Raw genomic sequence first — 24,297 nt, forward strand, 5'->3', positions numbered from 1 at the left:
CCCATCCCCTGCCCATCCCCTGCCCGTCCCCTGCCCGTGCCCTGCCCATCCCCTGCCCATCCTCTGCCCACCCCCTGCCCACCCCCTGCCCATCCCCTGCCCATCCCCTGCCCGTGCCCTGCCCGTCCCCTGCCAGTGCCCTGCCCTCTGCATCACTCAGCCGCAGAGAGCCAGGCCCCGCCTGGCCGAGCAGAGGTAGGAGCGTGGGCTGGGGCTGGGGCTGGGGCTGGGGCTGGGGCTGGGGTGGGATGTGCAGCAAGGCTGAGGAGTGAACCCTGAGCAGGGGACACCGGACGGGGCAGCACCAGGCAGTGCAGGGATGTTCCCCCTGGCCAAAGGCAGGACAAAGGGAACGATGATGGGGTGAAGAGGGAGGGATTGGGGGTCCCCTGCCCACACCAGCCCTTCCAGCCAGATCTTACCCTCTCCAAAGGAGGAAGTCCAGCCCGGAAATGTCTCACAGAGCGAAGCTTTCAGCCCATTTCGAGACTGATCTGACTCGTTCCCAGCTCAGGCGTGCAGGCTTTCAGAGGCACATCCTGCCCCAGGGAGCAAATCCCACCGAGGCCAAGGTGCTGGGATGGGGGAGTAAGGATGAGCCCAGCAGCCCTGCCCAGCACCCCCACCCAGCTGGGGGATGCACAGCACCCGCGGGACAGTGGCACTGTCCCCAGCAGCCTGGCCATGCCTGGGCAGGACCCGACCCAAATTCTCTTTCCCAGCACTCCCTGAGTTGGGTTAATGCAGTTTAGGAAATTTTTGTTTCTGTTTGTCAACACCTTTCTCACCTTCCCCTGACTTCCCCTGCCTGCTGGGGTGCAGGGCCGGGCTGGGCACTGCCGTGGGTTAAAGGTGGAGCTGGGGTGCCTCTCCTGGTGGCTGGATCCCCTTGCTCACAGACAATCTTCTGACTCAGCTTTGCCTCCCAGATCCAAACAGCCCCAGCATCTTCCACCCCCTCAAGCATCTGCTGGGGATTAACGTTGTTTTGCTGGGTGTTGGCAGCTCAGGGTCAAGCTCAAGGTCCCTCAGGAGCTTCTCAGCCTCTCCCTCCCCTACCCAGAGCTGACCTGACACACTGGGGACTTCAGAGGGGCTGGAGGATTCACATGCTTTCTCCTCAGCTACTCCTACATCACTGTCCCCAGGGCTTTTCTCCTCTGGGGTGCTAAGGACGCTGTCCCTTCCCATCATGCAGGTGCAGGGTGATCTCCCTGGGGAGGATCAGGGTGATGAGCCTGAGCTTGGGGAGCACAAGGTGAAGGCGATGCTCACCCAGGTCGTTAGTGAGAGCAGGGCCTGCGTGGGGGGAGCCCCCAGACTCCCCAGTGCTCTACAGGCAGCGAGCGGCCCCAAAGGAGGCCTCCCTGCCCTGAGCCTTTTTCTCCCCATTCCCTGAGACAGGGGACCCCATGGATGACAACCGTCCCCTCTTCACCACCTTCAAGCCCTTTGGTGAGGACAGCAGAGCCAGAGCCAAGCCAGCGCCCAGCACAACCCCCATCCAGCCCCAGGGGGCAGAGCCGCTGCCGGGACACCACAACAGGCATGGCAGGGTAGGACACGGGGACAGGAGGGTGGAAATGAGCCCCCCTCGCCATCCCAGTGCTCACACACTCACAGGGGCCGCGTCCTCAGGGGCTGCACTGGGAGCCTGTGCAGGGAGCAGGACATCCTCGGTGCACGTCCTCACCTGAGCTCCCGGCGCTGCCCCTTCCCTCCAGGTGCCTCCAGGCTTCTGGTCACCTCCAGCAGCCCAGTCCCTGCCTGAAGGGGACCCGTGCTCAGAGCGGGTGGCCCTGCGCGCCCGGACGAGGCTGTGGTTTGAGCAGACGCAAGCCCAGAGGCTGGGGCCCGAGGGGGAGCTCCCGACGTGGTTCCACGGCTTCATCAGCCGGAGGTGAGCGAGGAGGAGGCCAAGGTGGGGAACAGGGTCAGTGTCCCCACCCCTGGCTCCTAAAGAGGGAGCTGGATCCCTGGATCACACGAAAGGGATGAGGTTGGATGGCTCAGTGTCCTTCCCACAGGGAGGCAGAGGAGCTGCTGCAGGATCAGCCCCTGGGCTGCTTCCTGGTCCGCTTCAGCGAGAGCACCATCGGCTTTGTCCTCTCCTACAGGTGAGGGACCCAGCACTGTCCGAGGGAGGGGCCAACGAGGCCGATCCCCTCCTGGCCTCCATCCCCATCCCATCTCATCCCATCCCATCCCATCCCATCCCATGAATCCCATCCCATCCCATGAATCCCATCCCATCCCATCCCCATCCCCATCCCATCCCATCCCATCCCATCCCATCCCATCCCATGAATCCCATCCCATCCCATCCCATCCCATCCCATCCCATCCCATCCCATGAATCCCATCCCATCCCATCCCATCCCATCCCATCCCCATCCCATCCCCATCCCATCCCATCCCATCCCATCCCATCCCATCCCATCCCATCCCATCCCATCCCATCCCATCCCATCCCATCCCATCCCATCCCATCCCATCCCCATCCCATCCCATCCCATCCCATCCCATCCCCTCTCCCGCCAGGGGCAGGGATCGCTGCCGGCACTTTGTCCTGGACCAGCTGCCGGACGGGCGGTACGTGATCCTGGGGGAGCGCAGCGCCCATCCCGAGCTGGCCGAGCTGCTGCGGCACCACGCCACGGCCCCCGTCACGCCGTACCACGAGTTCCTCACCGTGCCGCTGCCGTGCGCATGGGTGAGGCCCCGGCCCCCGGGAGCCCCTGCGGCCCTGCAGTAACTCCGGCTGCACGGACAGGGAGATTTCCCCAAACCCAAGGGAAATCCAAGCATCAGGAAAGCCGGGGATGGAACCGCAACCACCCTGGCTACCAGGAGCGAGGAGTCTGCACCCGGGTGGGTCTGCCGTGACCGCCAGCCATGCCGACATCTCTCTGCTCTCCCTGCAGAAAGACGAGCCCCGAGGACGGGCACAGCCCCCAGCTGGCAGGGATGCTGCACATTCCCCGCCGAGAGAAGCCCCAGCAAAGCTCCCGGAGTCCCCCAGAGCCGCGGGCGGCTCCGCCAGGGAGGTAACGGGGCAGAGGGAATGCGGGCACTTACCCACGGACGGGAGCCGCAGGTGTCCCGAGGCGGGGGACGCGGTCACAGCCACCGCGGAGCCACTTCCAGCCCTCACCTCCGTCCTGCCCCATCTCCCCCAGGCTCCCAGCTCGCCGCCGTCGCTCCCTCCCAAGAGCAGCTCCCGGGGCGCGGCTCGGGGGTCGCGCAGCCCCTCCGGCAGCGCGGCAGCGCCCGAGGCTCCCTATGCCCAGGTGCACAAAGAAACCGCCCGGCCCGAGCCCCCCGAGGCCAAGTACCAGCAGCTCATGTGCTTCCACGTCTACGCCGAGCCCCGCGAGCCCGAGGAGCGCATCTCGGAGGAATCCATCCCCGAGGAGCCCATCCCCGAGGAGCCCATCCCCTTCTACGCCATGGCCCGCCGCTGCAGACCCCGCGCCGGCACCGAGGAGAACATCTACTCCGAGGTGGCACTGGCCCGGCAGGAGCTGCCTGCTCGGCTCCCCACGGCGCCCCAAAACGCCTTCTCCACGCTGCCCCCCAAGCCCCGGCCCCACCGCCAGCTCTTCCGCAGCGTTTCCAGCCAGGACTGCAAGAGGAGGCAGCTGGCGGCAGCTCCCAGCACGGACAGGAAGGACAGAGGAGCTTCCAGCACAGGCACGGAGGTGTGTCCCCAAGGCAGGTCGTTGCTTTAGAGCTCAGTCCCAACTCCCTCCCGGAGTGTGAGGGATCAGGGTTTGCTCCACACACAGGGAGAAGCGTGGAAACCTGGAATGGTTCCGATTCGAAAGAAGCCCATCCTGTCCCACCCCCTGCCATGGGCAGGGACACCTTCCACTGTCCCAGGTTGCTCCAAGCCCTGTCCAGCCTGGCATTGAGCATTTCCAGGGATCCAGGGGCAGCCACAGCTTCTCTGGGCACCCTGTGCCAGGGCCTCACCACCCTCACAGGGAAGAATTCCTGCCCAATATCCCACCTGACCCTCCCCTGGGGCAGTGGAAGCCATTCCCCCTTGTCCTGTCACTCCAGGTCCTTGCACAATCTGAGCTCCCGGCCCGAGCAAAGCCAAGGGCTGGGAGGGTGAAATAGCACAACTTTGTGCAATTTCCTTGCTCTCAAATCCACCCTCTCCCTGCAAATTCCCTAGGTCGTCCTGAACCCCGCAGTGGAGTTGGATGATCCCGTGTACAGCCAGAGCACACACCGGGAGCAGCAGACCACGGCTGAGAATGTGTACGAGCGGCTGCCTGGGGACTGCCCCTAAGCACAGGTGGGCTCAGGACACGACCTGGCCCCCAGGCAGGAGGAACCTCAGCCCCCAGCTCACTGCAGGAAGCCCCTGGCCATGGGAGGAGGGGTCCAAGGCTGCTCTTGGGCCCAGCCAGCGATGCCAATCTGCTCTATGGGAGCCCCTGCTCTTCCAGCTCCCCAGCCCTGTTGGACAGTGCAGGGGGAGCAGGGTTTCCTTACCTGTGAACACATTCCAAGAAACTTCTGTCAATAAAATGAGGGGGAAAAAAGGCTGTTACAGGAAAAAACCAGGGCCGAGTTTGGCACAGTTGGTGCATCCAGTTGGATGTTAAATTGGCCAGAAACTGGAGTGATGCCGCAGCCAGGGCTACGCTGAACCTCCCCAGCCTGGAGCCAACACTCCAAGCCCTGCCTGCTTCCTCAGCCACAAAATCTGGGATGAAAGCACTGCCCCAGGGCTGCCCCATGGGGATAAACCCTGGCTGGGAGAGCGCTGAGCCGCAGTGGTGCTGGGCAGTGCCAGTGGTGCTCCCAGCTCAGCAGGAGCCAGGATGGCCAAAGCCCCGGCTCGGAGGGAAAAGGAGGGCTGGGGCATTGTAGCTGTTTAATCTCTGGGAAAATTCACTTCTGGCTTTTCACAAACCTGAGTTTTGTTGCTCTTAGAAGGCTGAAAGAGGAACATGAGCCCTTGGAACTCCCCTTGGTGCTAAACCCAAGCTATTACCCCAACAAGAAACAGAAAGGGGAACCTGGGAGCTCCAGCCCCCACACAGGCTGTGCTCCACACTGCAAACTCCCCGGGCCAAGAGGGTACCTGGATGAGGATCTGAGCCCCTTGTGATGGAAACAGGGCTGGGTGGGTTCATTTAGATGTTCCTTTACCAAATCTCTTCTGGGAGGATTTCACTGTACATACAAGATATGAATAAATTACTCAACAGTAACTTTATTCTGATAATTCAAATACTCAAAACAGGCTCTGCAAAGTACTAAATATACAGGGAGCTAAACTAAAAATGAGATTAGTTTAAAATGTTCTAAGAAAAGACTTCAGTCATGGGGGTTTGCCTGTTTTTAAGAGGTAACATGGGAGAAAAACCACCTCTTGGGAGTTCTTCTTACCGGAATAACAAATATTGGCCATTTGAGCTGTGGTTACAACAAATAAAACCCAGAGTGGTGGGAATATAAGTTAAACAACCAGGCCAGCTCTCTGCCCCCTTCAGCATCACATGCTTTGGTGAACAACAAAGTGATGCCACAGAGATTTGGATCCATGGATTGGGCCAGCAGAGCTGCACAGGATTTGCAGTCACATCATCTTGACAGAATTCCTTAAATAATAAAAAAAAGGGTTTAATTTGAAGAACTTGGTGCTGGGCAGACTCCTTTTCCCAGCCAGGAGGGTAAAGTCAACACTTAATTGAAATAAAATTGATACAAACAAGCCGGAAAAAAAGAAAGTAAGGTTGGCAGCTCTCCTCTGCGTCTGCCCAGAGGAAACTGCGGAGCTCATTCCCAGCCAGCCACAGGTGGGACACTGGGATACTCAGTTTGATGAGGGAGAACAGCCTGGGTCAGGACAGCAGGCCTTGGGTTGGGGGAGAAGGAAGGAGCGGGGAAAGGAAGGACAATATACATGCACACGTGGCTCAGGGTATCCCAAAGCCCTGAGTGTGCCGGGCAGGAGAACCTCCCCTCCAGCCGTGGCGCTTCCCTCGGCACAGGCTCTGACCTGCGCAGGGGTGTCCCCTCAGCACAGCTCAGGCTGTGGAGCCCAGAGCAAAAACACCAGCTTAAAAACCAGGATATCAAAATCATCGGCACGAGAGGAGAGCCGAAGCGGCCCGGACGCGGGAAACGGCCGTGAGGACATCTTCAAGGTAAGGACAAAATAAAAATTCCAAAGCCAGGCTCGCTCTTAGAACTCACCGTGTTTTCGAAAGGAAAAATGACACTCTCAATGCACAGCAAGTCCAAGAGAGGAGCAAAATGGGAACTGGGAGTTTATTGAGCCTCTGCTGAAGGGTCTGGAGTCAGGAGGCACAGGCTGCTCCCTCAGGACAGGAGCTGGAGCCTCGCATCAGCGCGTTCCCTGCGGCGCCTTGGGACCGTCCTTGGCTAATCGGAACCTTCCACATTATCGTTTACGGTGAGGGAGGGGAAGGATTACAGGTGGAGTTTCAGGACCAGCTTGCAATGACCCTTCCTCGTGCCAGGCCAGGGAGCGCAGTGTCCTCCCTCCCACCGAGCAGCCCCGTCCTGGGGCCTGGCTGATCTCCCGGAGAGCAGGAGACACTGGACACAGCAGGTCACCCGGGACGCCAGCCAAAAAGCAGGACAGATGTGTCAGAATCCATATTTGGCTTGAGTCTGCCGTCTGCTGAGCTTGTTTTCAGACCATGTGTTTTTCAGTTCCAGTTCCCTCTCCTTGGCCTGCAGAGATGGAGAGGATGCTGTTACCCTCCGTGTTTCAGTGACTCAGCAGCGTTCCGGCCTCCTCCGGCCCCGCTCACGTGGATTACGGAGCCCTCCAGCCAGAAGCCTCGTTACAGGAGCTAGCACAATCATCCTGACAGAGGCCTGGATTAATTGGGCTGCACAGGCATTTCATTCATGCTGAAAAGCAGCTTCTCGTGGGCACGGGCTCAGCAGCTGCTCGCCAACCCCAGGCCAGAATCCAGGCCAGGATCCAGGGCCTCGGAACGTGCAGGAAGGGCAAAGCAAAGCTGAAAGCTTGGGACTGGGACCCCCTCAGGGCCAGGACTGACCTCTGGCCCCACTGGGTCTCACTAGGATTGAGGGGGTTCTCAGGGACAGCCCCTGGTCCCCAACTGCTGGAGGAGCAGCTCCACCACCTCAGCCTTGCGCTGCCAAGACCAAACCCTGCAGCTCTGCCTGGATCAGCTCATTCACCACAGGGGAGGCCACTCACCTGATGGATCAGGTACGTGATCTGGTGTTTTCTCCTCTGCTGTCCTGTGGGCTGATCTCCTTTTTTCTGGAGAGCAGAAAGAGGTGAAGCGTTAAGCCTGGAGAGGCGCTCCCCTGGCCAGCAAACCAAGACAAGGGCCTGCACACAGCCATCCCAAGCAGCATTTGTTCCCTATTAAACTGCAGATTCCTTCAGTTGAAGCACTTCCTGGCTGGCCCTCCCCACCCACATGCCGTGTTCTGAAGAACTCCACCGTCTCTCACACATTATTTACCGAGCCCCTGCTCCCCTCCCTGGTGACTGCCCAGCATCCAACACAGCTCCAGCTGGAGCTGATCTGGGCACTGAGCAGAGGCTCCAACCACGGCCCTTGCCCTCCACCCCACCTTGCTGAATGACTTCATGGTCTTCTCCTCCGTCAAAGATTTGGTCAGCCACTGCTGGGCCCCGCTCAGCTGGTCGTCACCTTTGATGTCCACAAAGTTGATCTCCTCCCTCCCACGATTCCGCTTGCCTTGCAGACGCTTGAACTGAAGGAAGAACAGAAGAGCTGGAATTACACCCAACGCTGACCTGACACAAGGCACAGCAACAGTTTTCTAGCCAGGGTCTTCACCTTTTGGAGAATTTTGGCTTGCTGCATATCCAAGTATCTAAAACTACTTAGCATGAAGGTTATCATCTCATTTTCCTATGCAGAAAACAGCATTTACTCCTGCTTCCAGGCTTGCTCAGGAGACCTTGGAGTCCTGAGTCTCTCATTTTAAGAGCCACAGGAGAACCTCAAGTTTTGCTGCCAACACATCCACCTGGTCTGCACCAGCCACAGGACAAGGGCAGTGCCCGTCCCCTGAGCTGGCACTGCTGAGGCACCTCCAATCCGAGGGTCACTTTGGGCCCCTCATGACAAGAGACTGAGGGGCTGGAGCGTGTGCAGAGCAGCAAACAGAGCTGGAGAAGGGAGCCTGGAGCACCAGGGGAGGCTGAGGGGGCTCAGCCTGGAGAAAAGGAGGCTCAGGGGGAACTTCTGGCTCTGCACAACTGCCTGACAGGAGGGTGCAGCCAGTGGGGGTCAGGCTCGGCTCCCAGAGAACAAGGCACAGGACAAGAGGAAACGGCCTCAGGTTGTGCCAGGGGAGGATTAGGCTGGATGTAGGGAAAATTGCTACACCCAGAGGGTTGTCCAGCCCTGGCACAGGCTGCCCAGGGCAGTGATGAAGTCCCCACCTCCAGATGGATTTAAAAGCCACATGGATATGGCAGCTGGGGACATGGTTCAGTGGTGGCCTTGGCAGTGCTGTGGAATGGTCACACCCGATGGTCTTGGAGCCTTTTCCAACCTCAGCAATTGATTCTATTCTGTATTTATCTGCAGACCCAACTGACTGTGGGAAGGACTCCACACACGTCCATAACACAGCACGAGGCCCTCAGGGGAAACCACCCAGCCCAAGGCACTGGAAACAGGCTGTGCTGGGGGGCAGGACCACGGCTGCCAAGCAGATCCTGTGTTCTGGCAGAGCTCAAAACCCAATTCCACAGGGGGACAGACAATGAAGTGCCAACCGCTTCGTCGTCGATGAAGGAGGAGTCGGTGCTCGTCTCCTGCGGCGGGGCCTGGGCTGGTTCCACCTCCGGGTAGTACCCGCTGCTGTAGTAATCCTGGCAGGGAAAGGGAAACCAGTTTGTCATGAGAGCAATCCTGGAGCGGCACCAAGCCATGGACTGCCTGGTGGGCTGATTCCGTCAGAGGAACAAACCAACAAATGCTTTGAGGGACTTTTCACAAGGGTCTGGAGTGACAGGACGAGGGGGAATGGCTTCCTGCTGCCACAGGGGAGGGTTAGATGGGATACTGGGGAGGAGTTCTTCCCTGTGAGCGCGGCGAGGCCTTAGCACAGGCTGCCCAGAGAAGCTGTGGCTGCCCCTGGGTGCCAGGAAGTGCTCAGTGCCAGGTTGGACAGGGCTTGGAATAACCTCAGATAGTGGAAGGTGTCCGTGCCCATGGCAGGGGTTGAGACTGGATGGGCTTTAAGTTCCCTTCCAACCCAAACCATTCTGGCATTATATGAATTATTAGAAACAATCTGGGCTCAGACACCAGCTCCAGTGAGCCCTGACTCTGCACCTGCACGTCCAGGGCATTTTCACAGGAGTGCAGCTGTCAAACATCTGTCCAGCAAAGAACATCTGGAGCTCTCATGCCATAGGAATTCCCTTGTGCCCAGTGCTGTGGCTCCCTGTCCTAGATAGCTTGGACTGCATTCCTTGTCCCACGTCCCAGGTATCTCACATAAGCTGCATTCCATGTCCCAGGTATCTCACATAGGCTGCATTCCCTGTCCCAGGTATCTCACACAGCCTGCATTCCCTGTCCTGTGTTCTAGGCAGCTCACAAAGGCTGGATTCCGTGTCCCATGGGCTGGATTCCCTGTCCCAGGTATCTCACACAGCCTGCATTCCCTGTCCCACGTCCCAGGTATCTCACATAAGCTGCATTCCATGTCCCAGGTATCTCACATAGGCTGCATTCCCTGTCCCAGGTATCTCACACAGCCTGCATTCCCTGTCCTGTGTTCTAGGCAGCTCACAAAGGCTGGATTCCGTGTCCCATGGGCTGGATTCCCTGTCCCAGGTATCTCACACAGCCTGCATTCCCTGTCCCACGTCCCAGGTATCTCACACAGCCTGCATTCCCTGTCCCATGTCCCAGGTATCTCACACAGCCTGTCCCAGGTATCTCACACAGCCTGCATTCCCTGTCCCAGGTATCTCACACAGCCTGCATTCCCTGTCCCAGGTATCTCACATAGCCTGCATTCCCTGTCCCAGGTATCTCACATAGCCTGCATTCCATGTCCCAGGTATCTCACATAAGCTGCATTCCCTGTCCCAGGTATCTCACACAGCCTGCATTCCCTGTCCTGTGTTCTAGGCAGCTCACAAAGGCTGGATTCCGTGTCCCATGGGCTGGATTCCCTGTCCCATGTATCTCACACAGCCTGCATTCCCTGTCCCATGCCCCAGGTATCTCACACAGCCTGCATTCCCTGTCCCAGGTATCTCACACAGCCTGCATTCCCTGCCCTGTGTCCCAGGTATCTCACATAGGCTGCATTCCCTGTCCTGTGTTCTAGGCAGCTCACAAAGGCTGGATTCCATGTCCCATAGGCTGCATTCCCTGTCCCACGTCCCAGGTATCTCACACAGCCTGCATTCCCTGTCCCATGTCCCAGGTATCTCACACAGCCTGCATTCCCTGTCCCAGGTATCTCACACAGCCTGCATTCCCTGTCCCAGGTATCTCACACAGCCTGCATTCCCTGTCCCAGGTATCTCACACAGCCTGCATTCCCTGTCCCATGCCCCAGGTATCTCACACAGCCTGCATTCCCTGTCCCAGGTATCTCACACAGCCTGCATTCCCTGTCCCAGGTATCTCACATAGCCTGCATTCCCTGCCCTGTGTCCCAGGCAGCTCACACTGACCGGATTCCCTGGAGCAGCCAGTAACTAACTTGAGCCGCTCACTCAAGCACCTGTCCCGAGCCCCTCACTTCACCTCTGGCCAGTGAACCCACCTGGTAGTAGCCCCCGGGCTCGCCGTAGGCAGGGGGGAACTGGCCATAGGGGTGGCTGCCGTAGTCCTCGCCGGGTTTGGGTGCCCAGCTGTGCTGAACTCCGCTGGAGCCCGCACCCGTCTTGAACTCCAGAGGGGCGTTAGCGGCCGCGTCCTGGAACTGGGGCTCCGGCTCTGTCCCGGGCGGAGGGTCCTCCGACCCCCCCGTGCCGGGGTACAGGTAGGGCTCGGCGCCCGCGGCACTGGGCTCGCTCCTGTCGGACAAGGAGAAGTAGTTCTCTGGCTGCACCTCCTCGTCGCTGTCCTCCTCCTCCTGGGTGATCTGCTTGGTTACCTGCAGCGCCGCGCTCTTGGCCGCGGCTTTGATCGCCGACGGGGACGGAGTCGTGGGCACGGCCGGCTTGGGCGCGGGTTTGGCTTTGGAGGAAGAGCTTGGGGCCTTGGCAGGCTTGGAGTCGGAGGCGTTTTCTCCTGCTTTCCTCGAGAACGCGTAGGGCAGGAGTAAGCGATTGGTCTCTTTCACGGTCATGTTTTTGGGCTGAGGAAGCAAAGCGGACAAGCCAGAGCCCTCGCCGCGTCCCTGGTGACATCCGTGCAGGACAAACGCATCACAGAAAGAGAAGAGCGAGATTATTCACTTTTTTCTGACTTCCTGCCTATCATCCCCCCCCAATTCCAACACTTCTCGTGGGTTTCCCACTCTGAAAACGCTGCACAAAAGGCCAGGGGGATTTTGAAGGGAAATGTGGTACGTGCAAATATCTGCTCAATTCCCAAATTAATGCCCCTTTTGCCAAGATTTAAATTGGTGAAATTGCCCAAAAAAAGGACTTGAAAAACCATGGGATTTCAGGAATAGCCCTAAAGCCACAAGGTAATCAGAGTGGATGATTTATACAAGCCCAAGCCCAAGAATGGTCACAAACACTTTTTCCCATGACATCTGTTTAACCAAGTACCCCTGGTATTTACCTGAAGAGTATTTTTCTTCTTTGCTGGTTCATCTTCCTCTGAATCTGACTGAGAGAGAAAACCAGAGCTCAGCACAACCCGAGATGCTAAACTAAAGAAGTTATGTTAATAAATCCCAGGAAAATAAACCCAAAGGGAGAGAAGAGCTGCAGGTGCATAGCAACAGGTCAGGGCTCTCCCTCAGAGGGACAACAGAGGGGAAGCACAAACCACACAAAGGGTGTAAAGTTCACTGCAGGGATACACAGAATTGTTTTAGAATAATGCTGGAATTGCTAAATATCCAGTTAAAAATTGGTTGGAGTCAGAAAAGGCCCTAAGTACCTTTATAATGGCTCCTCAGAGAACTTGAAAGTGGCAACAGGGATTGAGAGCTTGAGCCCGTTTACCTCCAAATGATAAACAAGGATTGTGCATAAATAAAGAGTGTTGTAAACCCACCTGTCGGTTTGGGAGAGAGGAGACACTGCAACTGCCCTGGAGCACCTCCAGGGGATGAACTACAGCAATGGGAGGGAACTTAAGGAGAAGGAGGGAACGACTGAGGATGTCAGCCACAGACCAAGGGACCTCCAGGAATCCCAAATGGGAACTGCTCAGACCAGCTCCAGTTTAAGATACTTTTTTGTCCCTTCAACATTCATTTGCCCAACACTGACAACCCGCAGAATGTGTGGTCAGAGCCCACAGAGCAGAGCACAGAGAGGGGTGAAGCAGGAACAAATCCCTGCTCCTTCCAGCTGTCTGGAATCACACGGCATTGCTGCAAGGAAGTAAGTGAAAAGCGGCTGTGAGGGACTGGGTATCCCTCACCCTCTGTCCCAAAGGCTGCACCTCCAGAGCTCTGGGTCTGGAATGTGCCAGGCTGGGATGGTTATCGAGAGCAAGGTGATTCAGGAAGGGATGGGGAACCTTTGTCCTCTCCCCCTCTTCCCGTGATACCCCCCCAGACTCTTCCAGCAAAGCTACAGCACTGACTTCATCTGGGCTCCCCCAAACTACTGCCAGGCCACTATGAATGGACACTGTCTATAAATCCTTCCTCAAGCCACCTGTCCCCATGGAAATGACCCCAAGCTTCCAGTTCAGCTCTTCTTACAGCCACAGGCACTCCTGTCACCCCAAAACCAGGGACATGACCGTGACAACAGTCCAGGCAGGGGCAACCTGGTCTAGTGGAAGGTGTCCCTGCCTGTGGGCAGTGTGGAACAGGATGAGTTTTAAGCGTCTCTTCCAAACCAAACCGCTCCAGGATTCCAGGTGCTTGTTGAGATGAGATATTAGGAAAAAAAAAAAAATCTGTGAGGGTGGTGAGGCCCTGGCACAGGGTGCCCGGAGCAGCTGTGGCTGCCCCATCCCTGGGAAGTGTCCAAGGCCAGGTTGGGTTTGGAGCAACCTGGAATAGTGGAAGGTGTCCCTGCCCATGGCAGGGGAGTGGAACAAGATGAGATTTAAGGTCCCTTCCAATCCAAACCGTTCCATGATTCTATGACTGTGCTGTCCCAGAGGAAATGAGCAGCAGGGAGAGGATGAAACCCGATCAGTAGGGATCCCGACTTAAAAACCAGGTGAACAGAGACCTGCCTTTCCCTGCTCTCACTGACTGCAAGGCACAATAATTACAAAAAACAAACCAAAAAACCCCCACAAAATGAGAAGGAAATGGTCACCTAAAAGTTTGGAAGAGGCCTGAAGCCTTTAGAGAAATAAGCAATAAACTGATGGAAAAATCTATCACCTGCACAGCAAACAAAAGACATTTTTGGGCTACAACGCCCTGCAGCTCCACATCATCAACTCGTTAACTCCAGGAATAAAGAAGGGTGCAGATAATCTGCGTTTGGCTGAATTATGATTATAAATAAGGTTTCTATACCAGTTTAATTCTGCAAAGCGCTTTAGGATTAGGGCAGGCAGCCAGGTGAAATCTCCGCGCGGATGGCACAATAGATCCCGATACCTCGGTGTGAGAGAGCGAGGGAAGACACCCGCGGGGGGAGGTTTCACCCTCGAAGGGTTCAGGCAGGGGGTTTGTTCCATACTCACATCCCCCTTGTGCAGCTCGGGCGCCGCGATCCGCACCGGCTCCGTCCTCTTCTTTGGCTTGGGGAGGCCCAAACCCGCCCCGGGGGAGGCAGCGGGGGGCGGGCTGAGGGGGGAGGCGGCGGTGGCCGCATTCCTGGGGGGCGGCAGGAGGAGCCCCCTCGGCCGGAGGGACTCGGCGGCCCCCTCCCCGCTGGCGGCCGGCTCGGGCGGGCTCTCGGTCCCGGCCTGGTCCCGCGGGCCGCTGCCGAAGCCGCTCACAGTGGGCGGGGGGCCCATGAGGAACGACGGGGGCACCGCGGGGGCTCTGGGCGGGGGCAGCGAGGCGAAAAGCCCCCGGGACGGGGGTTGCTCGGCTGCGGCTGGGGGGGAATCGGCGGCATCCTCCTCCTCGCCCGCAGGCTCCTCCGCATCGCTGTCCTCCTCGCTGCTGGCGTAGGCCACGAGGGACATGGCCCCGGGGAGGGCAGCCCTTCGCGGGTAGCAGCCGCTACGCGAGGCCGGGGATCCACCCTCCGCGCTAGGCCGCACCGCCGCCGCGCCTTCAGCGCCCGTAGCGGGGAGGAAGGGGCGGGCGGGGGCGAGGCTACGCCGCCATGGCGGCCCCTCCCCGTGCGGCAGCGGGCCGCGGAGCGAGGCAAGGCGACGGCGGCGGCTCCGCGCTCCCGGTAATGGCTGCCGGCAGCGCCCCGCTGCCCGCGCTGCAGAGACGCCAGACTACAACTCCCGACATACCCCGCGACCAGCGCAGGGCCCGCCTCCATACGTGGCCCGCCGCGAGGCACTATGGGAAATGTGGTCTATGGTGCCACGCGGCGGGACCCCCGGGCGGGACCGGGACAAGGCCCGGGCACAGGGGGGATTGCGGGAAGGCCCCTGGGGACGGAGCGGGACGGGGATAAGGATTAGGATGGAGACGTGGAGGCAGGAGAGCCCGACCCACCCCCGCCAGGCCGCTCGATTCATTGCCAAACCGAGCCCTGAGCTGGGATTGTGGCTCCCGGTGTGTCCCCGGTGCAGCGTCACTGTGGGTCACAGACTGGGGTCTGCAGGCGCTCTCCCCGCCTTCCATCCTTTCATCGCGAGCCAGTTTGGGGTAGGATCAGTGCTGAGCCTCAGCAGAAGCTGCTGGGATGCAGGAGGCCTGGCCAGAACCCTGTTATCGCAGTTTGCTGATTTTCGGTTTGACGCCTTTGACCTCCTTCTGGCTCGTTCTGGCCTTAATAAGCAGTGAGCTCAGCTCGAATTTGGGTCCCCAACACCCAGGGAAAGCGTTTTGCAGAGCTGCTGTGAAGTATCGGCACAAGTAATTAAAGCAAAATGGAGATAAATGAGGAGCGTATCCTGAACCCTCAGTCGTTTGGAGCGGTGTGAAATTCAGCCAGCGTGCCCTGTCCCACCCCTCCTGGCCTGATCTGGAGGGCTGAGGAGTGTTAAAAATACAGTATTAAAAATAGGCATTGAGGCCTTGGGGAGCGGGAGGGACGGGCACGGGAGGATTCCAGGAGCTGGGACACACGAGTTACGTTTTCCCCCACTCCTTACACGGCTGTGACCTGTGAGGGCAAAGCCAAGCAATCCCAGCACAAGGACGCCGAGGAGGACGATGAGGAGAAGGAAGGTGTCCCTGTGGCCACAGGACTGATATGGCTCCTAGAAAGTCCCATCTACACCATCCTCTGTTCAGGAACCCCTTTTCCTGAGAATATTGGTTCCACATCCACCAGAGACAGCAAGGCTTTGTTGCGACACACACGAGTGCAGCCGCTGGAAGAGCGAACCCCCATCACAGGGGCTGAACCCCAAAGTGTGTCAAAGCCCTCTCCTTTTACAGCTCCACCAAACCGCTCAACAAATCCAAAGGAAACCAAAATGGAGATGGAGATTTTTGTGGATCAGGCCCAGCGTTGCTGTCACTTCCCCAGCAAAACACCCCTTGCGCTCAGAATCATAGTTTGGGCTGGAAGTGACCATAAAGATCATCCTGGGGATTGGTTGGGATCTTCCTGGCAGATTTTTTTTCACTCCTTCCTAAGTCTCCAGGTTTGTAAATGTTTAGGATTTAGGAAAGGGAAATGGGTGATTCCCTGAGAAGCACAGGGCACTAAAACCACCCCAAGCTCTAATGGCAGCCCTCATCCTCTGCTGAGGAAAATCAGCGAGTCTGGCAGGGAGAGGCGGGACCCAGTTTAAACAAGGTCTGGCTCCTGCTGCGGAGAAAGAGGGAGGAATCCTTGTTTTGCTCAGCCTTGGTCCATTTTTCCATTGCAGGTGGAGATTCCTTGAGACTGGTCTCACCCCCAGGCAGTAGGATCCTGCTGTCAGCTGTGACCCTGTGGATTATTTATTTGTGTTACTTTGCGGCTCGTTAGGAGAAATTCAGCCAAGGAAAGCACAGGGGGGTGGAAAGAAAAGAACCCAGCCCAGGAACCCCGACTGCCAGGTCAGGGTGGAGGTTCTGGTCTTGGAAACGACTTAATCTGTGTTTAATTTAATCCCAGGTGTTTGGTTGGGCCCAAGAGGGACAGCAGCACCCGGGTCCGGCCCGAAGCGGGGACCAAGGCGACGATTTATTTATTCCCCTGGTGACTTTGCCTCCCTGTAACCCCACGCCAAGGCTGGCTACGGCCCAGACCTCCTCCCCAGGCATCCAGAGATTTCTCATGCGCCCTGAGCAATCCTGGCAGCTCCAGCCCAGGCTCTGCAGGACAGGGGGAAAAATTCTTTGTTCTGCTGGAGGTGAATGGGGCAGCTCGGCTGAGGGGACCCTAGGTGGGCACCAAATGCTCACGATCCTTGATTTTCTCTTTTTTCAAAGGCTGACCTCCCTCTTCTCTCACGTATTCAGCTACAGCCAGGATGTGGGATTTTAGGGATGCTGCTACACGGGGTTTTACATGATCTTACACTGGCTTTAGACTTGTTTTGCACTGCTTTGCACATTTTGCACTGTTTTAAATGGTTTCTCCATGTATGTTGTTTTACAGCAATTTTGCACTGTTTTACCATAGTTTACACTGGTTTTGTACTCTCACACAACTTTTGCACTGTTTTGCATTGGTTTAAAACCAGTTTCGCACTGTTTTACGTAGCTTTGTGCCAATTTTGCACTGTTTTACACGATTTTATGCCAGTTTTGCATCGTTTTACAGGGCTTTACACCATTTTGGTGCTGGTTTACACCGGTTACGCACCTGCTTTTTCCGTTCCACATTACAGCTTTGCACCCTTTTACACGTTTCTACACCATTTTGTTGCTGTTTTACACCGCTTTTGCACTGGTCTTGCACCGGTCTTGCATGGCTTTACGCCCGTTTTCCGCCGCTTTACGTCGATTTTTTTTTCCACGCTGTAACACCGAATTCGCACCGCTCCCACACCGGACCCCAAGGCCGGGTGTCACCCCCCGGGCCGCGTCCCCGTTCCATCGCGACTGGAAGCATCCACACGCCCTCCGGGGCCACCGGCAGGCGGGCACATTTCGGGCGCCGCCGGCGTTTTCGGGGGCCGGGTCGGCGCAGGGCGCCGTGGGCGGGCGGTGGGTGTGCGCCCAGGCAGCGCTGCCGAGCCGGCGAGCTCCGAGCGCATCCACCGGGAGGAGGAGGAGGAGGAGGAGGAGAGGAGGAAGGGGAAGAGTGGGGGGGGTTGGCGGCGGCGGAGGGAGGGAGCAATTGAATTTCAAACACAAACAACCGCATGGGGCTCGGGCCCTCCGCCGCTGCGCCGCGCCGCCGCTGACCCCCGCGGCCGCCGCCGCCCCCCGCCCGGGCTCCGCGCCGGGGGGCAGAGCAGCCGCTGCCTCCGCGCCTCCTTCCTCGGATTAGGGAGGGTTTTTTGGGGGTTGGTTTTTTTTTGGTGGTGGTGGTGGGGTTTTTTTTGTAGGTTTTTTTTTTTTTTTTTTTTTTTTTTTTTTGGCTAATCCCTGCCTCGCCGGGTTTTGCCTCCCAAACTTCATCCCTAACCCCCTCCTCCCCTCCCCCCCGTCCCCCGCCCGCTCCCCCGGTCCCGGGAGGAGCCGCCAGCCAAGATGTCCCGGTCCAACCGGCAGAAGGAATACAAATGCGGGGACCTGGTCTTCGCCAAGATGAAGGGTTACCCGCACTGGCCTGCCCGGGTAAGGAGCTGGGGAAGGGGTGGGGGAGCCACGGGACGCGCCGGTGCCCCCCCGGTGCTCTCTCCGGTGCTCCCCGTTGCATAACGCGGGCGGCCGCGGTGCCCCGGGGGATGGGGAGGAGGGGACGCGCCGGGGTCAGGCTGCCCCCGTGTAACGGCGGGGCCGTGTGTCCACACCGGGGTCAGCCTTCAATCCCCCCCACCCCGCTCCCCTTCCACCGGGGCCGGGGTCCAACTTTGCCGGCGCCTTATGTAAGGCCGGGCCGGGCGGACTTGGGGGTTACTCGGTACCGAGGCTTGGGGGAGGCGCTTTCGGGACATTTCGTTGGGATTGGGGGGGGATTTAACGCGTTGGAAACAACGTCCCGGGCTCCTCCGGGCCCCTTTTGTGCTGTTTATTCATTTCTCTGCCGGGGGAGGGGGGGGGGGGTGTCACGGGGTGGAGACCGCGTGGCTTCTGCCACCGCGTGGGAGCGGGGACCCCCCTCGGGCCGGCCGGGGACCGGAGCCGCATCCAGCGCCGGAGCACGAGGCTGGGCCGGCCCGGGTGAGCCCCTCCCCGGCGTGACCCCCCCCCGGTGTCCAGGGGTCCCTTTTACACGTGGGGCCGCACCACGCCGCCCTTCCCGCTCCATAGCGAGACCCCGGCGAGGGGCAAGGTCGCTGCCCCCTCTGCTTCAGTGATGATCTGGGGGAGCCCGGGGGGGGCGTTCGGCCAAACCCCCCCAACCCGCCCTGACCTCGCTGGCAGGTCCCCGAGCGTGTCCCCCGGCTCTTCGTGGCTTTACCTCTTGCCACGGGTGCCAGAGAGGTGCCAGCTCTCGCCGGGAGTTTGGCTTTAGAAAATCGATAGAATTATTGAGGACTTAGGACGGGGACAAGGGGGGGAGCCGTGCATACAGGGAGGGCCCGGGGTGGTCGAGGCCCCGCCGCTGCCCCCCGGCTCACTCCTGCCGGAGAAGCTCCGGGGTGCCGGGAGGGTGTGGGCGTCCCGGGGGGGTCCCTGCCAGGAGCCCGGGACCCCTGGGATGAAGCCCAAAGCCATCAGGCCCGGATCCCCGGCCGGGGACCGTGGGCAGCTCTGGCTACACAACACGGCGCTGGTTATTTTTAAGCGGTTGATGATGCAGTTTAAAATTTCCTTGGAGTGTTCCCCCCCCACCACCACCACACACACACACACACACTCTCTCTCTCCTCCCGGCCTTGCTGCAAAGGGCACCGGGGCTGCCTGGAAACCCCAAATTGAGCGGAAAAGGGGAGGAATGGGGCGGTGGGCTTTAAAGGCCGAGGATCCCCCCCATCCCCTCCTCCTTCCTCTCCCGGATTTGAATAACTTTTGTTTGGTTTGTCGGGTTCTGGCGGGGAGGCCGGGAGGGGGTTGGGAGCCCGTTCGGATTTGGCACTGGCCTCCCAACGCGCATTTGAAAGCGGCTTTGCGAGGAGGAGCCAGAGGGATCCCTGGGAGCCCGGCGCCTGCTTCCACCGCCGCCTGCTTTTCCACCGCAGCTTCTCTCCGGGGGAAAGCGATGCTCTCCTGGCCCCGCTGCCCCATCCTCCTCCACCCATCTGGTCGCAGCGGCGTTCGGCCCCGCTGCCCCAAAAGCCGCTGTGTCGGGTGCCCCGGCCGGGTCGGGTCCCGCAAAGCCGGGCTCAACTCCCGGGGACCGAATTAGCGCCTGAGTGCGCCCGGGCCCGCTCGGGTTTCACGCCCCGCTCATCTCCCGGCGCCTGGTCTCGCTGCCACCATGGCAGGAGCGTTTCGGGGCTGCTGGGGCAGGCAGAGAACAGGTTTTTCCCCGGCTCTGGAAGCAGCAGGAGGTTGGGCTCCCCAAGCCCGGGGGGGCTGATTGGAGTGCAGCCCTCCCCACCGTGACTAATCGGTCAGGGTGAAGCAGGCAGGGCTTGCCTGTGACTAATCAGGTGCTGTGATGAAACGTTACCCGGCCACGCGTGGCGTTTGCTGGGATATTTGTTTCCAACCAGGTGTGGCTGGAGCAGAGAGATAGGGGAAGGAACGGAGGGGGGAGCTGGCAGCGCTGCGGGGGAGGGGTTGTTCCCCTGACCCATTCCCTGGGGATGGCACCTGGCACCATCCCCCAGCACCAGCAGCTCAGCCCCCGCCTCCAGTGGAAACCTCTCCCTGAGTGGGGCAGCATTCAACAGAGGGGAAACTGAGGCATGAGAGCGGGGAGATCAGTCGCTGGCACCTGGAAGATGATGCTTGCCGTCCTCTTCCCCTCACCCCTTCTCTGCAGGGTCCCTTGGGCCGGACCCTCGTTGTCACCTGCCCCTTGGTGCTTCCCTGTGGCTGTGGCCAGATCCGCAGCCCCTCTCCCATACAGAGCTCTGGGACAGCACTGGAGCATGGCAGGGGATGAAGATCACTGGAGATCCTGGCACCGCTGACATCCCCCTTCCTGAGCATCTCCTGTTCCATGGCTTGGTGTGCGGTGGGGTCAGGATCCTGCTGGTCGTACCCTCTGGAGCAGACTCTGAGTAATTTGCTGCCCATTGCCAGCCTGGCTCTTGGATGGAGCCCAGTGATGGCCCCAGGGCTGAGGAGAACCCTGGGGACTGCATGGGCGCACCCACGGGTCTCAGGGATGTCACAGGCCCCCCACCTGCTTCATCAACCGTGTGTGACCCACATTAGTTAATTCCATTAATTCCCCTTCCTGACAACCAGCTCCTTGCTGCCAGCCTTGTCCTGCGGTGGGGAAACTGAGGCAGGGAGGGGGCTGCTCCCAGCCCCCATGGCCAGTGCAGGGCAGGCTGCATCCAGCCGTGCTCCATGGACCAGTTGCAAAGGTGAAGAGCAGAGGTTGGGGGCAGAGTCCAGAGCGGGGGTACGTGCCTGTTCCTCCCCTGCCACGCTCCAGAGCTTCCCTCCCAGGGGGCCTGTCCCAGCCCATTTTCAGATCCCCCCCCCAGCTTCCAGATGCAGGTCCCTGGGCAAGGCCAGGCTGTGACACCAGTGCCATTCGCAGGAGCTGGCGGGGGGACAGAAATGGGCACTGTGGACTTTACCCTGGCGCTGTGGCCCTGTCTCCCCCCCCCCACTGCCACCGTCCAGCGAGTGACAGGGACGAGCAAACAGACATGGGGCATGACGGTGCCACGAGCCCTGGGGCCCCCCATCGTGGGGCAGTTTGGGCAGCGCAGGGTTTTTGGGTGGGTTTGCACGCGCCTGCACTATCTCTGTCCCCAACGGGGTGTCACCCGCCTGTCCCGTGTCCCCGCACCCCGCTCCCCGCCTGCCCATGCAGATAGAGCCACCGCATCCCCTCGGGCTGCAGGAGGGGCCGATAAAGGGCTGGTGCTGGCAGGAATGGGCTGTGCAGGGGGATCCCGCTGTCAGGGGGATCCCAGCTTTCCCCTGTCCCATGGGACCTCTGAGTTCATTGGCTGGGAGCAGGCAACAGTGGGCTCGGGGACACGGTGCCACAGGGCAGCCGTGCCTGGACCTGCTGCCCGTGCCTCTGCACGTGCTGCCTTTCCTTGGGGAAGGAGATTTGGGAACTTCCTCGAGGAATCTTCATCAGGGTCCTGGCGCTGCAAGGGGCTGTGGGGTCCCTGTCCAAACCTGGCAGCAGGGGCGGGTCTGGGTTCCGTGTTCTTGCCTGGGGGCTGTAGGAGCCTTTGCCACATTTTCCCAGAAGGAACCTGCAGGAATGTGGCCTTCGGGGAAGCACCATCCCTGGCAGGGCTGGGCTGGGCTGGGCTGGTGGCCTCCCCTGTGAGTCACATCATCCCCTCCTCCACCTTCGGTGCCATGCAGGGACGGAGCTGCTGCTCCCAGCTGCCACCATGGGCCAGGGTCCCGCTGGGGACTGGTGCAAGGGCCAGACTGACCTTTGCTCTGCTGGGGATCATCCCTGCTTCTGGAATGTCCCCGTGCCTGTGAGGAACGGGCAACATTGCGGCATGACGGTGCCAGCAGCCCCAGGGCACTGGGTGGGAGCACTTCACCAATCCTGGAACACCCCCTGGATTCTGATATGGGACGGCCTGGATGCCCCAAACCACGTTTGGGCAGTGGGAACGCCACAAAGGCACATCCCACCCAGGGATGGGACATCCCACCGACCATCCACCACGTTGTGGTGCCTGTACAGAGCCCCTCTCAGCGTCCCACCCCCTCCATCTGCCCCTGGGGCTGTGCCAGCATTGCCCCTCACTCAGCGCAGGGACAAGTGATAGCTCCATTCCCAGCGCTGGGAAAAAATCTTGGCCAGATCGACCCTGTCACAACACCCTGGCCCTGCTGGCTGGGGAAACTGAGGCTCAGCAAGCTGCGGGGGCCGTGGTGACTTAGGAAAGGTTGTGCCGTGAGTCAGCAGAGCGCTGGGAATGGGACCCAGCATCCCGACCATCTGCGCCGGCACCTTCCATCCCAGTGACGTGCTGGCGCCTGCCCCGAGACCCCCACCCCGCATCCTCCTTCAGCTCCTTCCACCTCCCTTTGAGGTTTTCTCAGGGAATTTATGGCTGCTGGCTGCAGGGGGGGTTATTTTTAGATGCTATAAAAAGCAGCCGGAGTTGCTTTCGCTCCGTTCCCGCTTGGCGCCTCAGGATTATTCACGCTCGGTGGAGCAGCACCTGCCTGTGGGCTTGACACCGGCTGCTGCTTGACCCCAGAGCCCCTGCCAGGCTGTCCCCTTGTCTGGTGACCCCATTTTGGCCAGGGTGTCCCAGCAGCAGGACGGTGTTCCCCAGGCACCCCATTCCTGGCCCAGGCTGGAGGCAGCGCCTCCGGCTCCGCTGGCACCGCTGGCAGCGCCTGAATTTGCTGAGTGTGTCTGAGCTGGTCTAGACAGGAGCTTAAAGGGGGAGGGGGTGGGAGAAGGGGAGCCACGCTGGCCCCCGCAGCAGTGGGTACAACCACGTGCTCTACTGACCGCTTCTTGCCAGCAGCGTCTCCGGACGGTGGGTGAATTCCCAAGGAGTCACATTTTCCTTTCCTGAACCGTGCCCATCGATAGGACACTGGAGGGGAGGTGATGTCCTGGGGTCTGAGGAGCCCAAGGGGTCTCTGCCCTCTCCTCTCACCCTGTCCTTTGTGTCACACAGATTGATGAGATGCCAGAAGCTGCAGTCAAATCCTCCTCCAATAAATACCAAGTCTTCTTCTTCGGGACCCATGAAACGTGAGTGGGAGCTGGGGCTCACGAGGCGGGGTGGTGCCGGTGATTTTGGGAAAGGTGGGATCCCCCCTGCTCCCACCCCTCACTGTTTTCCCCTGGCACAGGGCATTCCTGGGGCCCAAAGACCTCTTCCCCTACGAGGAGTGCAAGGAGAAGTTTGGAAAACCCAACAAGCGGAAAGGGTTCAGCGAAGGTTTGTGGGAGATTGAGAACAACCCCACAGTCAAAGCCTCCGGTTACCAGGTGGGTCACGAGCTTCCATCCCACATCCCCCCCAGCATTTCCTCCTTCCTGGGTGCCCTCTGAACCCCCCTGTTCCCACAGCCCACCCAGAAGAAGAGCTGCCCCGAGGCGGCCGAGCGGGAGCCGGAGGGAGATGGGGAGAAGAAGAGCAACGCGGAGGGCAGCAGCGATGAGGAGGGGAAGCTGGTGATCGACGAGCAGTCCAAGGAGAAGAACGAGAAAGCCGGGATCAAGAGGAAAGCGGAAGATGCTTTGGAGGTACTGGGTGGCTGCTGGGGTTGGGGACGGGGGTGATGAGGCCTGGGCTGACCTGAGCTCCTCTGGCCCAGGACTCCCCGAAACACCCCAAGGATGCGGAGGGGCAGGAAGGGGACAAGAAGGTGGACAACGAAGAAGCCCCCAAGGAGGAGCCCAAAGCCAACCCGGGCGATGGGGAGAAGAACAGTGACACCGCCGACGCACCAGACACCAACGAAGCCAAGCAGGAGAGCAAGGAGGAGGTCAGAGATCACAAGGAGAGGTGAGGGTGGTGCAGTGACCCCTGTCCCCACAGCCTCCAGGCCTTGGGGGCATCCCTGGCACCACAGGGTCTGACCAAGAACCTGAGTCTCTTCTTGGCCTCCACAGCCTGTAGTGGCTTCCCCGGCGAGCTGAACCTTCCCTGCCGGGTCCTGGGTGCTGCCCCGCGTCGCCCACGCCGGCTCGTCGTGTCCGGAGCTCCGGACGAGAGAAACCACCCCAAAATTAAATTTCAAAAGGAAAAAAAAAAGAAAAAAACTACAAAAAAAAAAAGAGAGGAATGCAGAGCAGCCCGGTACTGACCCCGAGTGCTCCGTGCCTGCCCTGCCACGGGCGCACGCTTTGTATTAGTGATTCCTCGGGGCTGAGCAGTTGATTTGAAATAAAAGCGAATCTTGCCTTTTTAAAGCGCTTGTGGGCCCTGGGTTAGCCCCTGGACCCTCCTGCATGGGTGGTTT

General features: G+C 59.6%; 3 protein-coding genes across 3 annotated transcripts; 2 read left to right on the forward strand and 1 right to left on the reverse strand.

Annotated features, from left to right (window-relative positions):
* Positions 1-330: 330 nt before the first annotated feature.
* SH2D2A (SH2 domain containing 2A) lies at positions 331-5,193 on the forward strand. Its single transcript, XM_040091504.1, has 7 exons — positions 331-1,556; positions 1,725-1,900; positions 2,028-2,117; positions 2,542-2,713; positions 2,925-3,047; positions 3,180-3,701; positions 4,184-5,193. The coding sequence occupies exons 1-7, from the start codon at positions 1,413-1,415 to the stop codon at positions 4,298-4,300; spliced, it is 1,344 nt and encodes a 447-aa protein (XP_039947438.1). The 5' UTR covers positions 331-1,412; the 3' UTR covers positions 4,301-5,193.
* Positions 5,194-6,262: 1,069 nt separating this feature from the next.
* PRCC (proline rich mitotic checkpoint control factor) lies at positions 6,263-14,421 on the reverse strand. The gene is made up of 7 exons (XM_040091497.2): positions 13,821-14,421; positions 11,775-11,822; positions 10,804-11,382; positions 8,789-8,884; positions 7,609-7,752; positions 7,223-7,288; positions 6,263-6,723 (listed from the first exon to the last, which is right to left on the reverse strand). Exons 1-7 carry the CDS (start codon positions 14,268-14,270, stop codon positions 6,637-6,639), a joined length of 1,470 nt encoding a protein of 489 aa, XP_039947431.1. The 5' UTR covers positions 14,271-14,421; the 3' UTR covers positions 6,263-6,636.
* A 3,317-nt stretch (positions 14,422-17,738) lies between these two features.
* Positions 17,739-24,247, forward strand: HDGF (heparin binding growth factor). Its single transcript, XM_040053570.2, has 6 exons — positions 17,739-17,931; positions 23,004-23,080; positions 23,182-23,320; positions 23,402-23,578; positions 23,650-23,840; positions 23,948-24,247. The coding sequence occupies exons 1-6, from the start codon at positions 17,845-17,847 to the stop codon at positions 23,952-23,954; spliced, it is 678 nt and encodes a 225-aa protein (XP_039909504.1). The 5' UTR covers positions 17,739-17,844; the 3' UTR covers positions 23,955-24,247.
* Positions 24,248-24,297: the final 50 nt, after the last annotated feature.

This window comes from Hirundo rustica, assembly GCF_015227805.2.
Source record: "Hirundo rustica isolate bHirRus1 chromosome 29 unlocalized genomic scaffold, bHirRus1.pri.v3 SUPER_29_unloc_1, whole genome shotgun sequence".
Classification (NCBI taxonomy): Eukaryota; Metazoa; Chordata; class Aves; order Passeriformes; family Hirundinidae; genus Hirundo; species Hirundo rustica.

Bases quoted from the DNA above. Each gene is read 5' to 3' on its own strand.
- PRCC (XM_040091497.2), bottom strand. From the start codon at position 14,270: ATGTCCCTCGTGGCCTACGCCAGCAGCGAGGAGGACAGCGATGCGGAG. The intron at 11,383-11,774 runs GTAAATACCAGG...GGATGTCACCAG, and splicing joins AGAAGAAAAATACTCTTCAG to GGACGCGGCGAGGGCTCTGG. The intron at 7,289-7,608 runs GTGGGGTGGAGG...TCTGCTCTCCAG, and splicing joins CCATGAAGTCATTCAGCAAG to AAAAAAGGAGATCAGCCCAC.
- SH2D2A (XM_040091504.1), top strand. From the start codon at position 1,413: ATGGATGACAACCGTCCCCTCTTCACCACCTTCAAGCCCTTTGGTGAG. The intron at 1,557-1,724 runs GTAGGACACGGG...CCTTCCCTCCAG, and splicing joins ACCACAACAGGCATGGCAGG to GTGCCTCCAGGCTTCTGGTC. The intron at 3,702-4,183 runs GTGTGTCCCCAA...CAAATTCCCTAG, and splicing joins CTTCCAGCACAGGCACGGAG to GTCGTCCTGAACCCCGCAGT.
- HDGF (XM_040053570.2), top strand. From the start codon at position 17,845: ATGTCCCGGTCCAACCGGCAGAAGGAATACAAATGCGGGGACCTGGTC. The intron at 23,081-23,181 runs GTGAGTGGGAGC...CCCCTGGCACAG, and splicing joins TTCTTCGGGACCCATGAAAC to GGCATTCCTGGGGCCCAAAG. The intron at 23,579-23,649 runs GTACTGGGTGGC...CCTCTGGCCCAG, and splicing joins AAGCGGAAGATGCTTTGGAG to GACTCCCCGAAACACCCCAA.